This window comes from Typopeltis vanoorti, chromosome 16 (genome assembly GCF_054136105.1).
Source record: "Typopeltis vanoorti isolate ZY-2024b chromosome 16, IOZ_Tvanoo_1.0, whole genome shotgun sequence".
Taxonomy (NCBI): Eukaryota; Metazoa; Arthropoda; class Arachnida; order Uropygi; family Thelyphonidae; genus Typopeltis; species Typopeltis vanoorti.
The window spans coordinates 73283984-73305940 of record NC_143564.1 but is presented as its reverse complement, the minus strand read 5'-3'; the positions used below and the strand labels follow the sequence as shown (position 1 = coordinate 73305940).

The window sequence follows — 21957 nt, the reverse complement described above, 5'->3', positions numbered from 1 at the left end:
TTTCAGGACCGTCATATCTGCTGTCTCTAGTCTTTGGTCAAGTGTTTTACTTCTGACCCGGCTCTCAGATCCATAAGTTAAAATTGGTTTGAACACTGTCTTGTATAAAGCTAATTTAGTGTTTTGACTAATTTCTCTCTTATTCAATATAAATTTATTCAGTTGACATCCTGTCATACCAGCTTTGTTGATTCAGTTGTCTATTTCCATATTTAATTTACCGTCTTCACTAAAAATCGTGCTTAAGTAGCTGAAATGTTTTACTTGTTCTATAGGTTCTCCATTCACAATGCAGCTGATATTTTCAATGCTTCTGCCTATTTTCATTATCTTTGTCTTGTTATTGCTGACCTTCATAACATATCTATCACAACAGTTATTCAATTTATTCAGGGAATCTTGCAGACTTGTAGCAGATTTATTTAGAAGTATAACATCATCCGCATAAAGCAAGGAGCTGACATTAACATCTCCAATTTTGATATCAGGTCTAATACCACTTTCCTTCATAATGTAATCCATATAGATAATGAATAACAGAGGTGATAATGTACATCCTTGGCTGACACCACATTTATCATTAAATCATCTCCCTGTACTTTCTTCAATTCTAACTGCTGACTTACAACTCAATGTTTAGCTTTGGTCAGAACACAAGCCACATCCAGTCTAATATCGTTGGCAACGTGATTTGGAAGGTGTCATATCCCGCGTTCAATTCATATCATAATATCTTCAGCAGGTATTCTTCTGGGCGTGAAGACTGGACTATTATACTGGATGTGGCTTGTGTTCTGACTAAAGCTAAACCACCAAAAGCCAACATGCCCAGTAAGGAAATTAAATCTCTACTAGAATTAAAGAAAAACAAGGAAATAATAATCACCAAAGCTGACAAAGGGGACGCCACAGTATTGTTTAACCAAAAGGATTACACAGGTAAGCTGCAAGCTCTATTGTTAGATCGGGCTACTTACCTCCCTACTGAGTACAATCCCACCAACTCACAAATTAGAAAACTCCACAGGCTCCTTAAGAAGGTCACTTCTTGGCCTGTGGAAATCACTAACAAATTAAAACCATTTAACTCCATACCCCCCCCCCCCCGTATTTATGGACTCCCAAAAATACATAAGGGAAATGTGCCATTACGGCCCATAGTGGATGGCATTGATTCCCCCACATACAAACTAGCCAAAGCTCTCTCGCTATAATGGCAACACATCTTCACACATAAAAAACTCAGCCCACTTCAAGGCCAGCATAGAAAACCTTACACTCAAACACACTGACGTAATGGTCAGTTTTGATGTCTCCTCCTTATTCACAAATGTCCCACTCAAAGAATCCTTAGAGCTTATCCAAGCTAAATTTCCTCCCGATATTACAGCCCTATTTCAGTTCGCAGTGAACTCAGGCTATTTTGTTTGGCAAGGAAAATTCTACAAACAAATAATAGAGGGGACAGCCCTGGGTTCTCCACTCTCCCCACCCTTGGCCAACTTTTATATTGAGACTTTTGAAAAGAAAGCCTTAAACTCTGTCCCACAAAAACCAACCATTTGGCTTCGCTATGTTGATGATATGTTCGCTATTTGGCCACATGACTCCAGTGCGCTCCTCTCCTTCCTAACACACTTAAACCAACACCCCAGAATCAAATTCGCCCTGGAAGAGGAAAAAAACAACTGCCTTCCTTTCTTAGACACACTAGTCACCCCAGCCTGATGGAACCTTGGTTTTCTCAGTCTATAGAAAACCCCACCCATGCAGGTAGATACATTCACCAACAATCCCACCACCCCTCCTCGCAACAATATGGAGTCATTAAGACACTACACAACAGGGCTAAACTTATCTGTTCAAATGACAATGCCTTAACCGCAGAACTAAACCACATTCTCAACACTTTCTCAGTCAATGGCTACGCCCCCCCCTCACAACAAGGATTACTCTAAATACATCACCATACCCTATATCCAAGGCACTTCGGAAAAAATTATAAAAATCCTAAAAAAAAACATGACTTCTTGTTACAGACCATATAAAAAATTGGCATCCCTTATCCGCTCTACTAAAGACCAACCTCCCCCCCCCCCCCTAGACCTACGTAGTGTATACCAGGTCCCTTGCAGCTGTAAGCTGTCCTACTTTGGCCAAACAGGCAGGACAGAAAATATCAGAATTTCAGAACACAAGGACTACATCCGGTTTCACCAATACAGCCACTCTGGTCTTGCTGATCATGCGCTGGATACCTGCCATAGAATACGGTGGAAGAAAGCCACGATAATACACCGTAGTAAATACAAATATGAAAGGCTTTTCATTTAAAACAGAACTCTCCCCCCCCCCCCCCCATCCCTAGTCAAATTAATTTCATCATTGAGAAAAAAGTTCCTAGGCTTTCTCATCATATATTAACAAAATGACTCATTAGAATTCTCAGCTTCAGAAAACTTTTCTTCACTTGGAAATATGTTGACCATGACTCGTATCATCCTCAGAGCCAAAAACTAAATGTTATCAGAATCCTGGTCCATCAGTTAGACAAAATTTTGAAAACTTACCTGCCTAACACATCCTCTTCAGAAGCAATTTCTTGGTTTCTGTTTCAGTTTGTCAAGCAAGTCTTGAAAAATAATTTCATGCATCCTGAAAAGAATTTGATTTTCTTCACCTCACCTCTTCTTCAGTTCAATAGCTCCCTTCTTTTTCCCATCCCTAAGAATAAAATTTGCTCATGGCCATCAGGAGTATAAAGCATCTCTTGTTCTTGTTGTCTACTATTCAAGGTTAACACAAACCGTGTATACAGATATTGTCAGGAGAAAAGATAAAAACAAAACATTTTTCCCAAAAAAGGTTCAAATGTCTCAAATAGTAATTGGTTTGCATGTGTGTGTGTGTGCCATCTGTATGTTAGCTCAGTAATTTGCCTTTGTTCTTTTTAATCAACAAAAGGTAAACTAAATACATTAGTGTGGGTCAAATGATTATTATGAGGGCCTTTAACAGTGGAGATATAGACTGACAGGAAGAATGGTCACATGGCAGGAAGGTAATGGAATTTATACACCTACTGAGAGATGATTATCCTTTCATGGTGATCAGCATTCATTTTAGAAATTGTGGACTTTACAACCGTGTTATAAATAACTCTTTTAATATCCTGACATTTCGATCTTCATATTAAGATCATCATCTGGAGCATATACAAAAATATACAGGACAAGCTAAGTTACATTACATACAGTAAGCTAGAGAAACAATGAATTGATCACAAGTTATTCTTGGTGATCTAGAGGTCATGCCAGTTACTACTGGCATGACCTCTAGTGAAAAAAAAAATATATTTATAAACTACATCAAGCTATATATTGATGATAAAGAGTTATTATAGCACGGTTGTGAGGTCCGTAATTCCTAAAATGAGAGATAATTACTTGAGGCAGCATGTGACTTACGGGAGTGTAAGGATTGGTCATAGGATCGGATGAGCTATACATAACAAAAGTGGCCACATTGCCTCCAATTAGTTAAAGCAGCCAGACCCAGATGTGATACCAAGATTGAAGTAATGCAGAAGTCATAATTTCATATACGAGTTGCCAAAAGGTGTCACACCTTATTATTAAATTACTCTGGATTAGAGAAAGTTGTTGGAAGTTGTATTACATCTGGGTCTGGTATCATTCAACCTTAGTATCGCATCTGGGTCTGTGGCTCCCACTGAAGAGACCTCAATAAAGATCGAAACCGGTCTGGGTAGTGACCCTTCCCATAATGCATGGTATTATACATACCCGTAAGGATATGTACTTTGCATTATGGGATAACCTTTGCTTACACTTGGATAAAGGATTAAACCAAGTATATAATTTCTTGGTATCTTTAACTTATGAAGTGGTCTTTCTCTATGGCATTGAGATAATCCATATTTGGTTCTCCATTCTGGGTGTATTTTCAGTGTTCTTTTCTCCTGGCCAAAGTAGTAGGCTATAGAGAAAGACCACTTCATCCTGTCTCTGAATTATTGAGTTCCACGCTGGCAGGGAAGGAGAGAGAATTCTAGGTAATCCTTAATTTGTCTTAGGCAGGTAGAAATTTTGTTTAGAAGTTTGTATACAATTCTGATTGTGTGTCGTTTCAGAAGGGAGCCCAGTTTATCTGATGTGCCTTTGATGTAGGATAAAGATATAGTGTATGTGTAGTCTGGTTTGGAAGATTTGTTGCTCTTTTTAAGAAATTGGGTCTTTTTTTTTATTTTATTTTATTTTATTTTTTATTTTTTTTTTATCCATTTTGTTGGAATGATGTGAGTAGATCCTGTTGTTCCAGGTGCAGTGCTTGTCCTGAGGACAAAATTCACTCTGCCTCAGAGGCTAAGGTTTTGAAAAGGAATTTTGCAGATGCAAAATTTAGCAAATGCACTAACAACCAAAGATGGACTGTGTAGAAGCTCATGACTTCACATCATACTTGCCTTAGTAATGTGAAAAATATGATGTATTACTTCAACCTCTGGGTCTTGCTCCTACTGATGAGACTTCAATAAAGATCGAAACTGGTCTGGATAGTGACCCTTCCCATAATGCATAGCATTATATATACATACCTGTAAGGATATGTACTTTACGTTATGAGCTACTAAGGCAAGTGATGTGAAGTCATAGGCTTCTATCTATATACGAGTTTCCCCAGTCCTGAAAATAGTTCAGGTGCAAACTTGTTTGATTACACTTGGATACAGGATTAAACCAAGTATATAATTTCTCAGTATCTTTAATTTATGCTGTAATCAGTGGCTGCATTATAAACATCTGTTACTTGTATATTCTGCAACTGAAAATTCAAAAGATGTCAGGACAAATATATTTAGTTCGCCAAACACACTACAGTTTTACTGTAGTGTGTTTGGCACTACAGTAAAACTGTTTCTGGCATGCATGTACCATAGCTTTTCTGGGGGGGTTTCATTATGATGGGTCCTTCCAGTTGTCTCTAATTACACAAATTGTTACTAATTGTGATACATAGATTGTAAATGTCTGTGTATTGCATTTAGTCATACAATATAACTGCTTGTTTTCTCTTGCTTCTGCAATATAGTGCCTGGAATGGAATGCTTCCTGTTTTCTAAAAGAACAGACGTAGTAAGTAAAAATTCATCTATTCCTGAATAAATATAAATTCTTCTATGTATTATAAGAAATGAACTGCATCTGTTGATCTCCAGCAAAATACTGGAGTATGCAAGATGTTCTATTATTGATAAGATAGAAGAGTTGCTGACAAAAAGAAAAAAAGTTATATAATGAACTTTTTCATTACATAACTTTTTTTTTTTTGAAGAACATAAGAAATAAAAAATCAGTCTATTAATTATGGTCGCTGTAATTAATAGGATGCCAAGAAATATCTAATAAAAATATTTTCTTTTGTCTAAACGAAAGTGAAAATAACTCACTTTCCTCAAAATCCAAAATTATGCAGCTTCAATCCCCTGATAGATGATCTTAAACTTTGATATGAGCTGATAAGTTCATCAAATTGGTAACTAAAGAAATGCTCATTTCTGTTTTGAAGCTGTTGTTATCCTTCTATAGGTAGTTTTCTGTATTGAGACCACATAGTAATATAAAAAGTTTATTAAAAATAAACAATTAAAAAACCTGACAGGTTTTGTGTGTCGTCACTTATCATCAGGGGTAATGGTATATAAACATAAAAGTTTTACGCAACAAAAGCTTATTGACAATTAATTACACATATTAGATGTTTTTTTATAACTTCACAATATGTACCATTACCTCAGATTATGTAAATCTTATGACGCATGAAACTTGTTGGGTTTTTTAATTGTTTATTTTTAATAAACTCTTTATATTACTATGTGGTCTCAATACCGAAAACTACCTACAGAACTGCTTAACCACAGAAACCTATGTCTACATGTTGTTATTCCTTGATTTATATAATCTTTCATAGGGGAAGCAACATCACACATACTGTTGTGGTGAAACCAAGGAAAGCAGGCTATTATAATTTTACAGCAGCTGAAGTCACATATTTACCGTCAGAAGATGCCCAAGAAGTTCAGGTATGATTTACTTCTAAATTGCTAGATTTATTCTCCAGCAATTTAGTGTTTTTTTTTTGTTTTTGTTTTATTCTCTATCTTAATCTTAAATACTTAATATATGTAAATGTTAAAAAAATGATGCCTATGTTTTCAGGAAGTTATCTTAAAAACTGTGACCGTCTTTTTACAGAATTGAAAAACATAGAAAATATTTTTCACTCATGCAGTCAATTTATTATTTTTTTTTTAATGTTTATGCGAATCCTCTGGATGACAGTTATAAACTTAGTGTTCATTAGTACCATAAGGAGGTAAGGATTAGATGATCCAGCTCTTGAGAGTACTGAAAACAGAACTTTTTCAAACTACTTCAAACCTTTGGTAAGCCAGGTAGTAGGTCTCACACCAAGTAACAAATTGCCATTAGTCGAAAAATTATCTAACAAATTGGTAGATAATTTTTCAGAGAAATGTTTTAATGTCATTTCTCTCTATTTTAATGAGCAGTTCAGGTCTTTATCAGTTCAGCTTGTGTATCATCCAGTAGGCACCACCCTTTATAATTCCCTTCCATGTGGGGCACTAGGTTAATGTGGAGGAGGACCCAGTAATGATACTGGCACTTTTGTTTCTGTTCCTTTCTTCCCATGTTACTGCTTTTCTTACTCCTGTATTCCAAACAATCATGACTAGAATCCAATACCCTGTTGACATGTTTGTCATGTAATGCTACTTGTGCACATCCTAGTGGTGTGCATGCATGACTTTGGCCCACTGCTTCAGCAAAACAGGTGAGGCTGGATAGCCCAGTCAGGATTGTTCACATAGTGAGCTTTTATGCAAGTGCCAGTGGTGTCACAGTATATATATCTCCTTCTTCATGGTCTAGGGACAGGGTCCAAAGTTGCTGTGGGTCTTATATAGCATCCAGAGTAGCCCTGGCATTCCATTCCTGAGCACAGTCATTACCTGCTTGCAGGATTCAGATGTTGGTGGTGGGGAATTTTTAATTATATATATGTAACAGCTGAATGTCTAGTTGAGAAAATGACACCCTTCTTTAGCCAGTAAAGCTTAGAAGGATTGGCAGATACTAAAATGAATTTTAAAAAATTCATTTAGGAAATATTCTGGTAGAAACAACAGCTTTTAAGAAAGATTCAGACATACTTTTTCAAGCTGCAAATATGAGTTATGGTTAACCCCCATAAAACAAACTTTGCTTCAGTGAGTGGGACCCTCTCAATGTTTCAGAATGAGGAGATTTGCTGAATTGAAAGATAAATGACAGCAATAAGACAAATCCTGATACATAGGAATCCTATACCAACCAAGAAAATCATCTTATCTTCACGTTTAACATCCTCAAATCCAAAACATCTCTGTAAGTAGGCTGTCTCAACCCCAACCTGTCAGTGTCAGATTACATATTTTGAATTCCTTGCAGTGCTTCCAGGGCTAGAAATACAATCATGCTTGGACTGCATGTCATGAATTTGCTATCTGCACTCAGTGTGATGTTAAAGATTATGAAAATACACATTTGCAAATGCTGACTATCCAAATGGGCTGATTGCGAGGAAGCACACCCAGCATACGCCTGAAGTGTGTTAAAGTGGGAAAAGAAAAAGCAACAGTGAAAATAAAAAGTTTCTTAAGAACATTACAATCATGACTGTCTCCTCTTCTCACAATTATATCATCTTTGAACACTATGATTTAGTCCTTTGTAGATCTAAAGAATAGACTTGCTGCAGAACAAGTCACACGAATTCTTATTATCCTTATCAGTAAATGCAGGTCTATTTTAGAGAAACTTTCTCAAGTAAAATTTCTCTTTACAGTGTTAATGGAAAATTCATCTACTGTTGCAAGTTTAGCAACTAATTCATCTACTTCTAGTACATGCTTCTTTCTCTCTTTTCATACTGTTCGAGACAGTGATGAAGTCCACTTTTTGGTGATAATGCTTTGCACTGCAGTGTTTTGAAACTTTTGATAATGGCTGTCTGATTTTTGCCATTTTTTTTTTATTATTATTTAAAAAATTACTACAACCATTACTCATTTGTTTTATTCACTGTTAGGTCTAACTGCAATAAAGTGAAGCAAAACTTGTATTTATTCAAATATAATTATTAATAATTAAATAGTAAATTATTTTGATAAGCTCAGTTTCACATTGCACATATTAAGCAACTGGGATTATGATGAATCCAGGTCAGGGGAATACTTGAATTGTTTCATTTTTTATGCAGCCAGAATGGGGAATTTGAGATCGGAAAAGACTATAAAAAATCTTGAATTTCTCAGGAAACATTTTTACTATTTCTGGCAATTGGGAATTTTAAAATAACAAATTTTTTTTTCAGGAAGAAAACCTAACTCACACAGTAGTAACTGCCTGCTGTGACATATTACTTTTAAGAGTAATATTTTTCACTTGTAACATGAAAAATATCAAGGGCAATATATCTTTATGACATGCCATTATTCATTTTTACAAGGATATATCAGGTAACCAAAAACTACTTTTTTTTTTTTTTTGGTTCTCTTACAAAGTTAATATTTTGAGAAAAATTATGTGAAAGTCATCTGTTATAGATTTCAAAATTACAAGTGATAGCACAATACCTGGAAGTATGAAATTTGTTATAAACAAAGTTTAAAAAATGGCTATTTAATCATGTTTCTTGTATACATATATAAACTGGGCCCAAATGTTACGCCAGTAACCAACAAGATGTGCATGACATTTGCAGAGGTGAATGCATAAGGTGATGAATCACAGCTGATATTGTCTATTACTAGCTTTTATTCTATAGCCAAATGATTACAGGAGTTAGGACAACTACAGTAGTGCACTGTTTCAAATACAGCCTATATTAGGTTCTGGATAAGTTTTCATCCATCCTTTGTATTCCCCCAGACATTTCACTGTTGATTATCACTTTTTATTATTTTTTTTTATTACAGGACAATATGCACAACAGTTAAATGATTCCCCTCCTTTCATTTCTAAAAATTAGAAGTTTTATAGGAGCTGTATTTATAATCTTGCATCTTGTCTGGATTAAACCGATTATGAAGCTTATAATCTGAAGGTTTTAATTTATTCTAAAAAGAACTCCAACTCTTATGATCACCAGAAAAAAATTGCATTTATTATTTAAATATAGTGGACCCTTGCATAGCAGAACTAATTGGTTCTCTCAGATCATTATTTTGATGGAAAAATAGATAATTTGTTGTGACTTTTTTAGAATCCAGATATTTAGATTTTTATATTTAGATATTTAGAACCCTAAAAACTACTTTTAGCATAATTGTTAACTTAAATACAGTGCAATATGTATACAGGTGTTGACAAATTAATGAATATAGCAAAGGATGGAAAATTATATCATCACTGTACTGTACCTGAATAATAAGATGTCACTTGAAAAGATAAACAATAATATCTGTGACTATTACATTTACGAGGGCAAAGTCCTGAGGTGTTCACTGTGCAACAGTAAGTGACATAAAAAGATCGTTTGTGCCATGCCAGGGTGAACGTTTGACATAGTGGTGTGAAAAGTTCACAGCAATTTCATCAGATGAACTAAATGATATTGTAGAGAGTAATAATTCATGGTTTATAGTTTGGGATTCCTGCTTATATATTCTTGCAAAAGTAAATAGTTAAATGTTTAGGTGAAATGATATTTACGAATAGAAAGACACCGGAAGTATTATATATTTAATTACAACAATTGACCATATTTAATTGAAGTTATTTTTGGATATAATATTCCTCTTCCAGTTTGAATTATAGTATCTTAAGTTATGTAGCACTGGGAACTTGGACATTTGCATGTAAAAAGATAAAATTGTGTTAACGATCATGCTTTTTTTTTTTTTTTTTTTACATAAATGATTATCAGATCGGCTACACTACAGAGCCTGGAGAAGCAGGAATCGTTCCAGTTAAGGATTTTGATAGGAGGTTTTCACCTCATGTTGTGAGTTTCTTTAGTATGTGTATGTATATATATATATATATATATCATGCATTAATTTTTAATTATACCCTTGTTTAAATGTAACTTAAATGTTCATGCTTATTTGAAAATACTATCTTAGAATTGCATTGCTTAAGGATCAAAGATAACTGACCAGGGTTTCTGATTCAATTTCCAGTTCTCACTCCTCATAATGCACCTTGATATTAGTTATTCTTAGTTATTGAATGAACATGGATGAGCTGGCAATTTGAAATTTACCCAAAGAAATTGTACTTTGTATTGGCTTAAACCAAAAAAGTAAATGATGGCACATGATGATTGAAGTATAGGCTAGTCAAAAGATTCTGCTATGACCAGCAAAGAACCAAGGCAAAAACTGAAAAGTCAGCTACTGAAACAGATTCAATGGGCATCGACAGAATTAAAGATAAACCCCATCAGTGTGACAAAGACTTGAATAGACGAGACTGCTAAATATAAGTATAAGATTTTTATTCAGACAAGAGCAATCAGAAAGGAAATAGGCATTCAGCACTGAACACAAAGGTAAACTTGTTGAATGAATAGTAGTTTCAAGTACAATGATGTGGGAAAATTAGACAGTGAGGCTTGTTTGTGCCCTTGGTCCTGCAGAAGAAAAGGGGAAAGATTTTAAGTCATTTGAAAGGGCATATAACAGAAAAATCTGGTTCATGTTGAAGCTCTAAACAGCAGATTTATAAATTTGATAATATATTAAAATTTATTACACAGTCCAACACAATTTTTGCTGACTTTTATATGAGACTTGTGTTTTACTAATTTGGGTGCGTTGATTTCAGATATCAAACCCATTTTTCTCTATGGCATTTTCTTTTTGCTAATTTGTAAGTTTTTGATAGTTTTAAGGCGGCAGTACTATTTAGAGGATCAAAAAAATAGATTTTTTAATATTATTTTCTGAGAGTATGTACTTTTAAAAAACTTTATCAAGAAATTTGAAAAATTCCCGAAGATATAGGCTATTATTCAAAGCGGTGCAGATCAGAATCGGAGCGCTCACCGCTCTCGCTTGTTAGTAAACGAATAAATGTGTAAGAACCTGCAACGGCACGTACTGGCGCTTTGAATGCGAGAGAGGCCGATAATTAGATACATAACTACTTAACAATATTCATTAAAAATAACAATTTTACTTACACATGATGAGTTTCAGGGAATAAATTTTTGTTTGTAGCAATTTCTGCTGTGCGTTCTGTTTTGGCAATCCCTTTGAATACTCCAACAGTAGTCGGCCATCATGTGAGAATATATCCATAGTTTTTAAGTCTTGATGAAATCTTTCACCTTGTTCATCGCTTACAGCACCTAAATTCTCGGGAAGTCTATCAAGATGACTGTATAGGAAATGAAGCTTTATGCTCATATTGCAACCTAGGCGCTGGAAAATTTCAAGCATTGTTTCCACTAGATCTTTGTAATTGCGCACTTTTTTGTTTCCAAGAAAATTATTCGCAACCATCGTAAATGAAGTCCAGGCCTCTTTCTCAATTTCGTTCATAGAGTTGATGAAATTTGGGTCTCTCATTAAAGTTCTAATTTGCGGTCCATCAAATACACCGGCTTTAATTTTTTCATAACTAAGTCGTGGAAATTTTTCACATATGTATTGGAAACAGTCACCTTGTAAATCTAAAGCTGTAACATACTGCTTCATAAGACCTAGTTTGATGTGTAGAGGTGGAAAAATGATTTTTTCTCTGTTGATTAAAGGTTGATTTATAACATTCTGTTCTTCAACATTTAAGGATATTCTAAGAGACCAATGTTTCAGTGTTGGTTTCTAGCTCGACTATCCCAGAAGCATAGAAAACACTGAAACTTTGTATATCCTCTTTGAAAGCCAACTAAAAAGTTCACCATTTTAAGATCCACACAGATGATCCAGTTATGGTCTGTATATTTTAATAACTTCAGAATCTTTTTAATGTCCTCATATGTTTCCTTTAAGTGGACTGAATAGCCGATAGGAATTGAGCCATATACATTCCCATTGTGTAGTAAGACACACTTGAGACTTCTGCTTGAACTGTCGATAAATAAACACCACTCATTTCAGTTAGTAAACCTGACACATTGTTACAGTAAACAAACCCACACTCGTGTTTAAAATATTGTACAAGATTACTTTCCTTGCTACGATAAAAAGTTATCTTCGTATCTTGCTCCAGTAAGTTTTTTTTTTCATTTAATCTTGAAGCTAACAATTCCGATGATTCCTTTGATAGGCCCAAATCTCTTACTAAGTCATTCAATTCCGCTTGAGTAAAACGTTGCAGTCCAGAACTAGAAATTAAATTTTCATTGTCTAAATCATCATCTGGGTCTTGCTCCTCAAGAACATCTGGCATATCCCGATCATGCTCGTTCTCAAGTAAAGGAAGTCCTTTATAAATTGGCACGGCTATTTCATTGGAATGAGCAACTGGCCAAATTGCTGAGTCGAGATTTGGACACACAATTTTTTTCTTATTCTTCTTCTTATGACCAGAAGTCTGAACTAAACAAAAATAGTAATCATCTACGTGATTTTTCGGTTCATGTCAAATCATTGGAATGCCAAAAGCTAATTTTTGGCGTTTTCCCTTACTCCACTGTCGTAAATTTTCTACACATGACTTACACACTTTATTTGGAGCCCATGAATTGTCCTGATCTGCAAGTTTTGTCAAAGTATGCAAAGTACACTTTCTTAACGAAATCAGTGATATTTGTCCTTTGACTGGGAACAGTAAAGCTGCCACAAATGTAGCAGAAGGAATCTACACTATTGACACATTTCAAGTAGTAGACACGATGTATTTTCTTCACTGCCGACTAACATGCAATTAACAAGACAAAAAAAACCAGAGACTTTATTGAAACATTATAAGCGCTCATCATACTTTCATGATTGATTAATGATTGACTGATTTCGATCGTTCTTTGTCCACTATGACGCATACAGCATTCATTTGTTTTAGGCAGTTGTCATCGCCTACTTTTCATCACCTAAATGTATTAAGTCGGTTATCAGCCTCTCTCACATTCAAAGCGCCAGTATGTTGCAGGTTCTTATGCATTTATTCGTTTACTAACAAGCGAGAGTGGTGAGTGTTCCGATTCTGATCTGCACACCGCCTTGAATAATAGGCTATATCTTCAGGAATTTTTCGAATGTCTTGATAAAAAGTTAGGAACAGATTTTTAAAAGTACATACTTTCAGAAATTAATATTAAAGAATCGATTTTTTTGATCCTCTCAAAAGTACTGCCTCCTTAAAACTATCAAAAACTTACAAATTAGCAAGAGGAAAAACCTGGCGTGATAGAGAAAAATGGGTTTGATATTTGAAATCAGTGCACCCAAATTAGTAAAAAACAAGTGTCAGATCATAATCAGCAGAAAAAAAATTTTTTTTTTGTTGGCCAGTGTTATTATTATTATTACTACAGGTATCTCCATGGAGTCAGTAGACTCATCACGGGAGACCCAAACTTTCAAAACAATATATGGATGATAAGGGATGTACATCCCCCGAAACCTCCTTATCATCCTTTGAGGTTTCAGGTGTTTACAAAATTTATTGTTCTTGTGGCATCTGCTGCGTAGGAGAGATAGGAAGATCTGGGGAAATTCGCATGAACGAACACCAAAAGGATGTGCAAAACAGAAGAGAACACAAATCAAGTCTAGCTTTCCATACCACTTCCACCAGCCACAATGTACTCTGACAGAAAACAAACATGTCGTACATAGAAAAAAAACTGTTACGTAAGGAAATTTAAAGAAGCTGCAAACATGCTTAAAATACCAACACAATGCAATAAAAATCAAAGATTAATTCTCCACCAACTTTGGTCAGCTTTAATAAAAAATATACCTGTCAGACCTCGGACATTATTAACGTGAACAACAGAACGTGGCATCATCCAGCATTGTTTAAATTCAGCACTGCTTTGAATCTGCATTCTGATTTTTAATTTTATGAATAGTCAGACGGCTACAACTGTATCGCATGAACTATTACTAATAATTTCTCTTTTCTTTGTGTTTTAAACTTTAAGTTACCTTTTACCCCTGAAGATGTGAGTCAAACAACTTACGAAACTTGTCGGGTCTTTTATTAATTCATAGTGTTTTATATAGCTTATTAAAAAAATGTGGTCCAATTACCGAAATATACCATGTGAATATCTATCATATCTCTTCTTGAATTCATTTACAGACAAAGAACTCGCAACTGAGTCAGGCAATGCATTCCACTTATTCACCACCTTCCAGGTGAAAAACCTCGTTCTCACACCCTTGTTAACCACAATTTTCCTTAATTTCCAGGGATGACCTCTTGTTCTTCCATCACTATTACACAGCTGAAACATTTCCCCTGCATCAATCTTATAAAAACCATTTAGTAATTTAAATATTTCTATCATATCCTCCTCTTCTCTGCCTATCAACCAACCGCTGCAATCCATAAGCTCTCAATCTATCAATGTAGGAAGCATTTTTTACATCACTCACCAACTTAGTCACCCTCCACAACCTCCTCATCTCCAAGGAATCCAGGTGACCAGACCTGAGCACAGTAATCCAAATGTGGAAGTATCAATGCTGTATAAAGGGGAATAATAATCTCTTTATCTCTGGATGTTAGTGTGTTCCTCACTAACCAAGTAATCCTATGTGCAATCTTGGACACCTTAGCAATGTGTTCCCTGAACTTCATCTCCCTATCTACCAACCCCCCCCTAAGTCCCTAGCCTCATCAATCTCTTGGAGTACCATTCCAATGTAGTACACAGCTGGTAATCTTTTAATCCCAAAATGCATAACTTTACACTTTTCCACATTGAACTGACATCCATTACCTTCTGTCCATTTTGCCAGCTTATTTAAATCATCCTGTAAACTCTCAAATCAGCTTGATTTTTTATTGCACCACCCAACTTTGCATCATCAGCAAACAACTGAATATCTCCCTTTAAGCCGTTTCCTATATCATTTATGTACAAATTAAACAACAATGGCCCAAGCACAGAGCCCTGAGGTGCACCACTGGTCACCTGCCTCATCCTGGACTCTGCTCCTCCATACACCACCTTCTAATATCTCTCTCTGAGCCATTCTCCTATCCATATCACCAGTTTAGTATCCATCCCCATCTGCTCCAATTTGTACAACAGTATTCCATGGGATATCCTGCCAAAAGACTTAGCAAAATCCACAAGTACCACTGTGTAGCCATTTCCTTTGTCCAACTCAGATGTCATTCTATTATAAAAAGTTAATAAATTGCTAAGGCAGGATCGACCTTTAACAAAGCCATGTTGGCCCCTATAGAGTGTCATATCCTGATCCACCCATTCTTGAATTTTGTCTTTTACAATACTTTTACCACCACTCCTGAGATGGTGATTGGCCTGTAAATAACTACCGCAGTTTTAGAGCCACCTTTATGCAAAGGAACCACTTTGCCTTCCTTCCACTCCCTACGGACCATACCAGAGTTCAAACTTAAGTTAAATAACCAAGTAAGAGGCATTGACAATTCCTTTGCACATTCACGCAACACCCGAGCTGATATTCCATCTAAACTTACAGCAGTGTTTGCATTTAAATTTTGCAATATATATACTAAGTACCTCTGATTTCTTAACTTCAATTCTCACATCAGTTATTGCTACAGGTACGGAGATATCTTCACTTGGGTGATACTTTTGAAAAGCGATCACTCAGTAACTACTATTACATCTGAATTTGTCACCTCAATACCATCAGCACCCACTAAAGTTATCCTTCCGAAGTCATTCTTCCTTTTTCTTGCCACATAGCAGAAGAACTATTTGGGATTAGATTACCCTTGATCTCCTTGGCTAAGGTCTTCTCATAATCTGATTTACTTTTTCTTACTATGTTGGTAACCTTCCTAGCTTGAGCCTTGTACTGCTCATGGGTGTACTGATTGCCTTTCTCCTTGTAAATTCTCCATAGCATTTTTTTTTTTTTTTTGCAGATCAAGCTTAATACTACTACTCATCCATCTAATGCCTACCTTGTTTGTCTTCCTGACTATGGGGACACAATCTGATATTGCCTTCCTCAGATACCCGCTGATTTTATTCATGCACTGCTGACATCTTTCCTCTGCAATATGTTTTGCCATGGGACGGCTGCAAGCTCACTCTGAAGCTTGTTATAATTGCCTAACCTGTAGTTCTGTATATCCCTTCTCAAGAGAGAAATCCACAAATTTTGTAACCTCCCAAGTCAATACCACATGATTGCTCTCATCAATTTGTTGTAATGAGGACACCTTACTTATGCATATATCCTCTTAACTGGTGACCAGGTCCAACACTCTCACATGACATGTCCCTTCAGTTATGTGCTGTTTCAAGTAATTATCTCGTAGAAGATGTATGAATTCCATTTCCTTTTTGCCACGTGATATTTCCTCCTTCCAATTGATATCACCATAATTAAAATCCCCCATAATAATCACTAACCCTGCACTCATTGCACTAATTTGCTGATGTATTAATTCAATATCACCCCCGGCCTATAGCAGCAACCAACTGTATATTTGGTTGCATTGGTCACTATTTTACACCAGACCTCCTCAAATGAACTATTATTAACATGTCTATCATCTTGATATACTACTTTCTTTAGCTGCAACTATTGTTAAGATGAAGCTGGTAGCTTTCAGTTAAGAACAAAAACTCAAATTCTTTTACAACCTTGTTTTATTTAATCCAGTTTATTAAGGAAAGATAGAGAAAATGTATGGGCAGTTCTATTAGCATCATCATTCTTTTATTAATGCAGTGTTGAGAAGTAGAAGAATAATAAATGCAGATGATAATGATGCTGTCAGACAAGATTTGTTGGGAGTGTTGCATGCTTAGATATTATTTTGCCTTTGTTGTGCAGTTAGAAGAAAGACATCCACCTTTTGATGAGAAAGGACCAAGTTTGAATGCTGTCAAGGATTCATGGAACATTTTCTTGGTCTTTTCACCTGAAGCCGGGTGACAATCTCAGGTGGAGAATGGTAGGGTTGGAAAGTTAATTTTTTTTCACCTTTCTTGCTAAACAAACTCACAAGCTTGTTAAATTAACGGACATAATTGTCATGTTGTCTCAGCCATAGCATTAAATAATAATACATAATTCAGATAACTTGGTAAGCATGGATTTTGTCTGTTTGACTATAAGTTTTATGGCCTGTTTGAAATAGGATAGGTCACTAGAGCATAGGAGGCGAAAAGGAAAATACATCTTACCACAATAAGGATATTTTAATAAAAAAATTAAACTGTTAAGATAATTTTGTTTTGTAAACTATATTCAATGGAATAATTCGAATATAACACATGAAACTATCTGCTGTAAACAATGATTATCTTATATATAAGTCACAAGAGTACTAAATAAGTGTAGTGAGGGGATGTGTAAATGCATTTAGAATAAGGTTGAAAATTTACTTGCATGTGGCAAGTGTATTTCTGGAGCTCTGCCTTCAAATTCAAATGTCTCTTCTAAGAGAATACCAAGTTTACATCATTCCACCCTACAGCTGAATAATGGATAATAAATATAAAAATCTGGGAAGTCATTATTTGTATGATATATATACATTTGCTAAAGAGAGAAGTAGAAACAGCGATTAAGGAATTAAAAAGTGGAAAGATGGAAGGAGTGGATGGAATACCTAGTGAAATCCTAAAACAACTGGAGAACAAAGGTATAACAGAAACATGGAAACTCTGCAACCTCATTTACAAAACAGGAGTATGGCCTAAAGATTTCACAGAGAGTATTCTTATACCAATTGAAAAGAAAAGCAATCCTGCTAAGTGCAGTGACTACAGAACTAAGCATACTCTCACATGCCTCCAAAGTACTGCTAAGAATATCAAATCAAAGATTGTATAATAGAGTGGAGTATTTTCTGGGGGATGATCAATTTGGATTTAGAAAAGACAAAGGAACTAGAGATGCAATTGGAGTAATGAGGACCATATGCGAAAGGAATATAGAAGTAACTAAAGAAGTTTATATTTGTTTCATCGACCTTGAAAAAGCATTTGACATGGTGAAATGGGAAAATCTGATGGAAATATTATGCAAAATAGGTTTAGATTGGAGAGTTAATAGCTGAATTATATATGAACCAGGCGGCCATAATAAAGACAAAAGTAGGAAAAACTAAAAAATGTGTGATTGGCAGAGGTGTAAGACAGGGATGCTGCCTGTCACCCGACGCTCTTCGATATATTTGCAGAAGAAATGAATAAAGAAGCATTTTATGAAGAGGAAAGAGGAATCACTATTGGAGGAAGAACAATCCAAAATATTAGATTTGCAGATGATCAAGCAATATTAGCTAATACCGAAGATGAACTACAGCACCTAATGCAAAAATTTGAAAATATATACAAGAAATATGGTATGAAAATTAACACAAAGAAAACAAAAGTGATGAGAGTCTCCAGGAAATCAGGAAGTATCAAGGTGATGATGAATGGAGAAAGTGTAGAGCAAGTGAGACAATAAAAATACCTTTTTAGAGTTTCCATTTTCTAGTATAATACAAGAAAATGGAAAATGTGACATGGAAATAAAAGAAAGAATTCATCTCATCTCATCTTCCTTATACCCTCTTTTACCTTGCGGTGTCGAGGGTCCATTGATCATCGGACCTCACTCCGTTTACAGGATAAGGTGGTCAGCCTTATGCCCCGGTATATCCTATGGCCTGTAGTGTTGAGTTCTCAATGCCAGTTTGCCTGCTTTGTGAGATGAAAAACCCCAGAAGCTAAAGAAAGAATTAACAAAGGAAAATATGCCTTTTATAACAAGAAAAATTTGTTTATTAATAAAATGAATAAAAATCTAAAGAAAAGGCTTATTAAGTGCTATTTGGAGTATGACCTTATATGGATCAGAAACATGGACAATTAGGAAGAAAGAAGCTAAAATGTTGGAAACATTTGAAATGTGGTTATGGAGAAGAATGGAGAAAATAAAGTGGACTGAAAAAAATCACCAATGAAGAAGTATTACAAAGAGTTGAAGAAGAAAAAAATTTACTAAAAACCATAATAAGAAGAAAGCATAACTGGATGGGACATGTATTAAGAGGAGACAGCCTACTGAAAAGAACGGGGAAAATTGAAGGAAAGCGGCCGAGAGGAAGAAGACGACTAACGATGCTTGATGATATAATGGGTACAAGAAGATATCAGGAAATGGAGGAGGAAGCAAGAGACAGAGGAAATTGGGGGAAGAGAATCTGCTGAGTTATACCATTGGACCTGTCAAGAGACAGAACACTAATGATGATGATACATTTGCTAATAATTTTTCTGTTTTTTGAAAATACACTGGAAAGCAGTATAGAATAAGGAATAGAGATATGTGGCAGAAAGTTGAAATTTCTCAAGACACAAGCTGTGAAGTGCCATGGATTAGAATTTGAGAGAAAATAAATGATTTTGTTGGTAACAATTTAGGAATCTTGATACCAACAGCTTCATATAACATTGTTAGTTCACTGTTTGTTCTTGTTTAATGAATTTCCAGTACGCTATGCCCTTACAAATCAAAAGCATTTTCTTGATCTGATTGTGACAATTTGTGCATTTGCAGTCTTGGTGAAGATGTTTTCCATTACATGTTTTGGCATTATATGTTTCAAGGTTATACTGAAAACACCAAGTTTCACAACCCGTGATCAGAACAAACATCAAGCTGCCATTGCTTTTGATTGTCACTCAAAATTTGCAGAACTATCTTTGCAAAAAATTTTCCTCATTTCCAAAACTTCCATCTAAATTTAATTTTGTCTGTGGATGATTGCTAATTGCTGCACTCTTCATTTTCACATGTTCAATAAATTTGTGGTCACCCCAGTGACCACAAATTGATTGTCTCTCTATAAATGCCATTCAAATACACTACACTTTTTCACAGGCAGATACACTAACCTGTATGTATTTCCTGACAGAACCGCAAGTGCTGTAACTTACAGAGACAAGTCCTGAACCCCTGTGTTCATCCAACATGCAGGTGCAATGGGGGAGACATTTATCCTACAACGCAATAATGCTCATCCTCCTCGTGAAACTTCTTAACATGACAAGTTTCACTTATGCTTTTGCCTTTACTTTTCATCATACCGTAAACAGGCACAAGTGATCCTGGACAGTCATGTGTAAAACAACCCCAGAACATCTTTTTAGCTGGGTGTTTAGGAGCTTGTTGAAGGTGGGTGGGAGAAGTTTTCTCAGCTACTGCTTTGCAAACATAGGGTACTCACTCTCCTTGTACAAAGAAATGGCTCTCATCTGAATATTTTCCTACTTTCCACTTCTCAACAGTTCAATCTTTGTACACTTTTGCCCACTGGATCCTCTTTTTCTGCATAGCCTTCGTCAACTCTTTTCTTTTTTGGTCTGTGTGTAATTTCTCCCTGCTTCCAACACTTTGATGGACTGTCATGTCAGAGACATTAATCTTATTAGCTGCCAAGTCTACAGCAGACAATCTTGAACTCAGTTTGCTTTTCCTAACTAGTAAGTGTAACTTTCCTTTTCTGTAAGGAGAAAAGGGACCTGCCTTCTTAAACCTCTTTAAAATTGCATCAAAAGTACCAAAATGAACACCACACTCATTGGTAATTTGTCTTTGAGTCATGGATGGGTGTTGAGAAAGAATACATATTTTTGAACACTTTCTTGGAGATATATCCATTTTATAGCTACACAAAAAATAATAAAACCCTATTATGAATGTCAACTTATTTACACTATTAATAAACATTGTAAAGACAGTTGAAACATACAGCATTCAACCAAAATAGTGAACTAGAACTAAAACAAAAATTCGACTTATTCTGATTAATTTGTTTGCTACTGTACATCATTCACTGTGAGGTATTGTAATTGATTACAGGATCTTTTCCTTCCCTCCCTGCATAGTGCACCTAGTATTAACTGATGAACTCGAAAGTATTTTCAGCACTGTCCTAAGGGGCACTATTTGGCATTCTGAGCAATTTTTTTTTTTTTTTTTTTTTTTTTTTTTTTTTTTTTTTTTTTGCTCCAGATGTTCCTTTAAATGCTTCAACTGCAACCTAGACACAAGTTATATGTGCATGATTTATGACTCATTTGATTCATTTTTGGAATATAATTAATGGTTTATCTCTGTGATGTCCACGAGTTTTTTGAATAAATTTTGTTACATGTGTAAGCCGTGAAAATTACTTTAATGTGTGTTTCTGTTATAAGAAAGCTTATTGATATATGTTATTTTACTGTAGAGATCTACAGAAATATCACTATCAAAAAATCTGTTAGTTATTGTAGTTGATTTGTTGCTTGCAATTTTTTACAGCTGGATTGGACAGCCTTTGCTGTGATGACCTTGCCTTCATTGGGAATTCCTTTCCTATTATGGTTCAGTAGCAAGTCTAAATATGAAGCAATTTTAAAGCAATCTAAGAAACATTAGTGTATTATCATATTTAGTTTGATTTTATTCTTGCTAATAAAATTAAAGTCTGGCTTTCTTTTATATGTCACTGGAATTTTATAATTATCATTTGTGATAGTGTTTTATATAAATAGCAAAATACATTACAACAGCACACTGGATATAGCTGAAGATAAAATTACAGTACTCCCTCCATATTCGTTGGAGAGCTCATATAAAGTTGCGTTGTAGCACACAATTATACATAGAAAATTATTTTTATACTGTAAAAATTCAAAGTTTCAGTACTAAAATACTTAATATAGTGAACTGTTAAAAAGTTCCATTTGAAGGCTCATAGC

At 35.2% G+C, this 21957-nt stretch overlaps 1 protein-coding gene across 4 annotated transcripts in view; it reads left to right on the top strand.

The window, feature by feature from the left end:
- The window catches only part of SsRbeta (signal sequence receptor beta), a 132741-nt gene extending 111044 nt beyond the window's left edge, over positions 1-21697 (top strand). For all 4 annotated transcript variants that reach the window (XM_090405931.1, XM_090405930.1, XM_090405928.1 and 1 more), the window contains 3 exons: positions 5992-6103; positions 10012-10089; positions 21518-21697. In XM_090405931.1, coding sequence (XP_090262057.1) covers positions 5992-6103; positions 10012-10089; positions 21518-21634 — 307 coding nt within the window. In that variant the 3' untranslated portion in view covers positions 21635-21697. The remainder of the gene's footprint in view (positions 1-5991; positions 6104-10011; positions 10090-21517) is intronic.
- The last annotated feature ends 260 nt before the right edge of the window (positions 21698-21957 follow it).